At 43.0% G+C, this 7,071-nt stretch overlaps 1 protein-coding gene across 1 annotated transcript in view; it reads right to left on the reverse strand.

Moving 5' to 3' along the window:
- LOC311137399 (protein MTSS 2-like) overlaps positions 1–583 on the reverse strand; it is a gene marked incomplete at both ends in the record, with an annotated part of 42,181 nt that extends 41,598 nt beyond the window's left edge. Inside the window, one exon of the mRNA XM_084171866.1 lies at positions 515–583. Coding sequence (XP_084027992.1) covers positions 515–583 — 69 coding nt within the window. The remainder of the gene's footprint in view (positions 1–514) is intronic.
- Between the last annotated feature and the right edge of the window lie 6,488 nt (positions 584–7,071).

Here is a 7,071-nt window from a genome sequence, read left to right on the forward strand (position 1 = left end):
TTTATATGTCCACATCCCAGCTGTTGAGGTGATATATAGGTTGTTTGTCTTGTCTGTTGGATTAGGTTAGGGAGCTGTCATACATCCATCAAGAAATCCACAATAACAGTGGTTGTAACAATGACTGATTAAGAGGTGGGTCAATGGGAACCCCGGCTTTTTTATTCAGACATTATTCAGTTATTATTCAGTTATTGATAATAATAGTATAACATACATTTTGCATAACAAAGTATGTAGCCTATAGCCTACAAATATTAACTCATAAAAAAAATATACAGCCTGATTCTATTCAAGGACAGACTAATGTTGGTCGTCACCAGAATAGCTGCCCCCCTACAAATCTGCCCACTCCAGGCAAATAACACAAAGGAAAAATATTTATCACAATTTATCCTATTGCATAGCCAGTGAGGGGGTAGGGAATAGGAGAGGAAACAAAGGCAGTAAATTGCGTCTGATCATCAATGCAATAGATCGGCAAAACCTGTCGACATTAATCGAGCTCTGGTACCTTCATGTCGTTGACGATAGCTTGGAATAATCCACCCAACGCTCCGCACTCCTTTTCTACCGACTCCATAATCACAGTAGTCTCTCAACGATGACTGAATTCGAGGAATTAAATGTTCAGAAGCGCAAAATATACAAACATCAGAAACCACGTTATTTTCATTCGCCCTTCGTTGTCGTTTCCCATCCAAGCCAGACGCGGAGGATGCGAAACCCCCTGCTAGAGGGCAGACAAAAAGAAATCGGCTACTCAATGGCACCGGGCTTTTGACGCTCGGTGGTGACTCTGCTCGAACAAGAGTGATGGGGAGGAGGAAAAATCCTCGTTCCAATTCCCTCTGGTCTACAAACTGCGAAAAGAAGAGCAGGGTGAGTTTGAGTCAACGTGGAAATCACCAGTCGGGGGACCACGAGAGTCAGTCGTTCCGTCACAGCTCTGGAAACGGGGGCGCGCTCTGTTAGAAAGGAACAGATGTCTTGAAGCGGAGGTTCTGTAGGTCGATCCATGGGAATTGAAGGGGGCCGGTCAGTGTTTTTGTCACATGCATCGTGGAGGGAGGGACACCCCCGATTCAAACAAAAGTGGGTCCGTCTTCTTATTCAAGGATACTCTGAAGAGCAAAACAAAGGATATCCCCAGCTCCAAATGTGCTTTCAGCATGCACGCGCCTGTTCATTATTGAGTTGATCAAACCTGAGTTTTTGTTGCAAGCAACAATGGATTCAACACAACACCTAGACCCCACCATGCACTTATGCTGCTGAATATGTTATTTTAAGCAAACGTTATTTCAAGTTAAAGGAACCTTAATGTTTTTCTTTAGTACATAGTTCAAGTAAAAATCATTACAATTGTGCAGCAAAAAAGACATGAACAGGTTCAATCTTCTTTCACTGTTTCTTCTTCTTCAAGGCAAGCAGAAGAACTTCCATTAGCCTACGTAAGGTACACTACATGACCAAAAGTATATGGATATGGGCATTAATATGGAGTTGGTCCCACCCCAACTGATGTTGGGCGATTAGGCCTGGATCGCAGTCAGCGTTCCAATTCATCCCAAAGGTGTTCGATGGGGTTGAGGTCAGGGCTCTGTGCAGGCCAGTCAAGTTCTTCCACACCGATTGCGACAAACCATTTCTGTATGGACCTCACTTTGTGCACGGGGCATTGTCATGCTGAAACAGGAAAGGGCCTTCCCCAAACTGTTGCCACAAAGTTGGAAGCACAGAATCTTCTAGAATGTCATTGTATGCTGTAGCATTAAGGTTTCCCTTCACTTGACCTAAGGGGCCTAGCCGGAACCATGAAAAACAGCCCCAGACCATTATTCCTCCTCCACCTAACTTTACAGTTGGCACTGGGGCAGGTAGCGTTCTCCTGGCATCCGCCAAACCCAGATTCGTCCATCGGACTGCCAGATGGTGAAGCGTGATTCATCACTCCAGAGAACACGTTTCCACTGCTCCAGAGTCCAATGGCGGTGAGCTTTACACCACTCCAGCCGATGCTTGGCATTGCGCATGGTGATCTTAGGCTTGTGTGCAGCTGCTTGGCCATGGAAACCCATTTCATGAAGCTCCTGACGAACAGTTCTTGTGCTGACATTGCTTCCAGAGGCAGTTTGGAACTTGGTAGTGAGTGTTGCAACCGAGGACAGATGATTTTTACGTGCTACGCGCTTCAGCACTCGGCGGTCCCATTCTGTGAGCTTGTGTGGCCTGTCAGCAACGGGTGTGGCTGAAATAGCCAAATCCAGTAATTTGAAGCGGTGTCCACATGCTTTTGTATATACAGTATAGTCTATATATATCATCGACTGAATGAATAATAGGCCTATGCATGCACCCTGTATCCCTACAGAGCATATATTATGCTCCACATCACCAAGAGGCCACCAGAGCATCATGTCGATTTAACCACATCATCATGGGGAGTACTTGAGTGTGTACAGGGGACCGGGGTCACCCCACAGCATTCCCTAAAAACATCCTGTGAATTTATAACCCTGCATATCTGCCACCACACACACATGGATGCACATACACATGCGCACGCACGCACACACACACACACACACACACACACACACACACACACACACACACACACACACACACACACCTTCCTCTCCCAACCCACAGAAGGACCTCATATCACCTCCCTCCAGTACAATCGATCTGGAAAAGAACACTTTAGAGCATGCCCCCCTTTTGTAGGCCCGTGGAACAATTAAAAATAAAATTAAAATAAATGGAACTCATTCAGGGTCTCAACTTACTGTTGAGAGTTAGAATAACAGAATACACATGGTGCAATTATGAAATTTGGTTGTGCATCAGCAGTCACTCAATTAGCCCGTGTCACCTTATTTTTTTTTAGATTGGTAAATTAGTTTAGCGGCCGGCTATCTAAACTTGTAGAAAGCATGGTCGAATTACCGACTGCGGTGGGGCCCATTGATCATCAGTTATCATATTAAAAACTGCAAGCAGTTGCCTCCACCCCATGGCAAAATGTGTAGAATTGCAGCAAACTTGCTTTAAAACGGAATCATTTTGTCTACACCCAACGGCAAAATGTGTAGAATTGCAGGAAATTAACTTTTAAACTAAAAAAATGTATTTTCGCTGTCACGAGGGGGGCCGTTAAAATGTTTTGCTCTCAAGGTGGGTGGAGCTCGTGGGCACGCAGATGGCCCCTCATGATGAGCCACTGCGGCCCCTCATGATGAGTTCCTTTCATTTGTGGCCCCCACCCCCATCAAAGTTGCCCATCCCTGCTTTAGAGGAAGAGGTTTCTGAAGAGAGAGATTAATAACAGCTTTAAACCAAAGTAAATAACATTTGAGGATCAGAAGTGATAAGGCACTATAAATTCAAGAAGTCCTCTTATTGGTTGAAACTCGTAAACCATATTGGTTACCTATTGGTACAGAGCTCTCTGTTAAAGTTGAAGATAAATCTCAGCTGGATCCTAAACCTAAAATGGCCCTTTTATAATGTGCTGAACCCATGTACTGACATGGTAATAACATTGATGGTAATTATTGAATATTAATTACATTGCATAGAAACAAAGTTGACCGGTTGTTGTTTGAAATAAGAACTGTTCTTTATTCCACCTGTGTGATAACAATAAAAGGTATCTTATCCCCCAAAAATATTTTGTCAATTGTCTACTGTGTGGTCTACTGTGTGGTCTACTGTGTGGTCTACTGTGTAGAAGAGGAATATTTTCAGTTGCATGTAACTTTTTATTTAGACGTTTTCTGGAAGGACATACCGGCCGTGACGGCAGTAAATGACGATAGTTGCTAATTGGTGAATAACAAATGTATTTTGATATTATTAAGCTTGAAAAGCTAGTAAATGGCATGTTGAATGACTGCTTCCTGGGCTTAAAAGAGATTAGCCATATCATTGTCTCCTGTAAGGCCAGATTCTGGTTCAGTGTTTCCTTAACCATGTGGGCAGCCATGATGAGTCTGTCAGAGGCCTGTCTGTGGGCCTGCAGCCCAGTCAGTCTGAACCACAGAGCTCGCTGGCATCCTCAGCAAAAAAAACAGAAAACAGAAAATATCCCGACACTGACACCACCTCCAGTTATCACCACCACAACCACCCCCAGAGCTCAGCCTCACTGTTCTGCCTCAGCCCTCCTTCCTCCAACACCACCCCACCACTGCATGTGTGTCTGCATGAGTTTCCCTTATTTCCTAATTCAGTGAAGGATGGCTTTAGTAAGGGAGAAAAACGCAAACTCTTCTGTTTCTACTCACTTTCCGTAAGACTGTAAGGCCGTACGACTGAAAGCAATCTTCCACTCTCAATGTGTCAAGCTAGAGAGACTTTGAAGATCGTGAAAGCTTACGTAATTTAAGTGTAGCCCTTTACACTTGCACCCATATACGGGTTGAAATTTGTAGATTTGGAGACTGATAAGCGCCTAAATTGGAACTCAGTGGCTGGACAGTAACATGCTATACATGACGTCAGAGCTCTGGGCCACACATCTGAATGCAATCATGACGCCATTCTATGCACAGCAAAATAACGGCAGGTTTTGCTATTTACCTGTCTAACAGGGGTATACAGAAGATATCCCTATTTGGTAAAAGACCATGTCCATAGTATGGCAAGAACAGTTCAAATAAGCAAAGAGAAACGACAGTCCATCATTATTTTTAGACATGAAGGTCAGTCAATACGGAACATTTCCATAGCTTTGAAAGTTTCTTCAAGTGCAGTCGCAAAAACCATCAAGCGCTATGATGAAACTGGCTCTCATTAGGACCGTCACAGGAATAGAAGACCCAGAGTTACTTCTGCTGCAGAAGATACGTTCATTAGTGTTACCAGCCTCAGAAATTGCAGCCAAATAAATGCTTCATAGAGTTCAAGTAAAATACACATCTCAACATCAGCTGTTCAGAGGAGACTGTGTGAATCAGGCCTTCATGGTCGAATTGCTGCAAAGAAACCACTACTAAAGGACACTTATAAGAAGAAGATACTTGTTTGGGCCAAGAAACAGGAGCAATGGACATTAGACCGGTGGAAATGTATCCTTTGGTCTGGAGTCCAAATTGGAGATTTTTGGTTCCAACCGCTGTGTCTATGTGAGACGCGGTGTGGGTGAATGGATGATCTCTGCATGTGTAGTTCCCACCATAAAGCATGGGGGAGGAGGTGTTATGGTGTGGGGGTGCTTTGCTGGTGACATTGTCTGTGATTTATTTAGAATTCAAGGCACACTTAACCAGCATGGCTACCACAGCATTCTGTAGCGATATACGCCATCCCATCTTGTTTGGGCTTAGTGGGACTATCATTTGTTTTTCAACAGGACAATGACCCAACACATCTCCAGGCTGTGTAAGGGCTATTGTACCAAGAAGGAGAGTGATGGAGTGCTGCATCAGATGACCTAGCCTCCACAATCATCCGACCTCAACCCAATTGAGATGGTTTGGGATGAGTCGGACGGCAGAGTGAAGGAAAAGCAGCCAACAAGTGCTCAGCATATGTGGGAAGTCCTTCAAGACTGTTGGAAAAGCATTCCAGGTGAAGCTTGTTGAGAGAATGCCAAGAGTGGGCAAAGGCAAAGGGTGGCTATTTGAAGAATCTCAAATATAAAATATATTTTGATTTGTTTAACACTTTTTTGGTTACAACATGATTCCATATGTGTTATTTCATAGTTTTGATGTCTTCACTCTTACTCTACAATGTTAAAAAAAACTTGAATGAGTAGGTGTGTCCAAACTTTTGACTGGTACTGTAGATGCAACCACAAAGACCAGGGAGGTTTTCCAATATCTGGCAAAGGGCACTTATTGGTAAATGGGTAAAAAATAAAAAAGCAGACATTGAATATCCCTTTGAGCATGGTGAAGTTATTAATTACACTTTGGATGGTGTATCAGTACACCCATTCACTACAAAGATACAGGCGTCCTTCCTAACTCAGCTGCCGGAGAGGAAGGAAACCGCTCAGGGACTTCACCATGAGGCCAATGGTGACTTTAAAACAGTTACAGAGTTTAATGGCTGTGATACGAGAAAACTGAGGATGGATCAACAACATTGTAGTTAGTCCACGATACTATTTCTGTATTTGCTAAAATTTCTAAAACCATGTTTTCACTTTGTCATTACATGGTATTGTGTGTATTTTGAATTCAGGTCGCAACACAACAAAATGTGGAATAAGTCAAGCGGTATGAATGCTTTCTGAAGGCACTAAGGCTGGTTCAACAGTAATGCGTTGTGTCTTTTTTATCCTGGCCTTGCAAAGTAGCCTATCCAGAAATGGTGTTTAAATGGTCTATTCGTCAGAGTGTCTTGAATTGAAAATATACTGCACATCCTAAAACATACACACACATATGCCTACCTGTATACTTCCTTTCACTTGTTCAAGTATCCATCCACATCTCCAAAGAGCACATTTCATCCGGTTACCAAAGGTGCACTCCTCCAAACTTATTTAAATTATTCTGTCCTATAATGCACTATTAATGGTAGACCTAGACTATATTTTGCTTATTGAGAACGTGCATCACACATACAATACAATTTACGGGAGTCTAGTGTTTTTTATTTTAGGAGAAGTGCGATGACATAAAGACATGTAGGCTAGGCTCATTGAAGCCAATTACAACGATGTTGACTGCCAACACTCCAAACATAGGCTCTTGAGCAAACACTAGATGTTGTTTTACTGTTGCTATTCCTCATTACTGTAGCCTATGTTATTTAATAAACTGTATTAGGCTATCAATACACAATGGACCAGGATGAGAATATTCTGGAGTTGATGAAAAGACCTTCAATAATCTACAGCACTTGAGACACATGCATGCAGTATTAAGCCATGGAACGTGTTAATTGGCCAAGCCCTCCTCAAACTTGTTTATTCATCAAAACCCAGCCCTTTCGCGCAACCGCCAGCTATTGCGCTCATAATTCCAGCTGTGAAAATAGCAAATATATTTCTGACACACCCCTGGACCTATAGCGCTATGGCCAGCGCTTAGATTTACCATTGCATTAGGT

Source organism: Coregonus lavaretus (assembly GCF_964263955.1).
Source record: "Coregonus lavaretus genome assembly, chromosome: 11".
Taxonomy (NCBI): Eukaryota; Metazoa; Chordata; class Actinopteri; order Salmoniformes; family Salmonidae; genus Coregonus; species Coregonus lavaretus.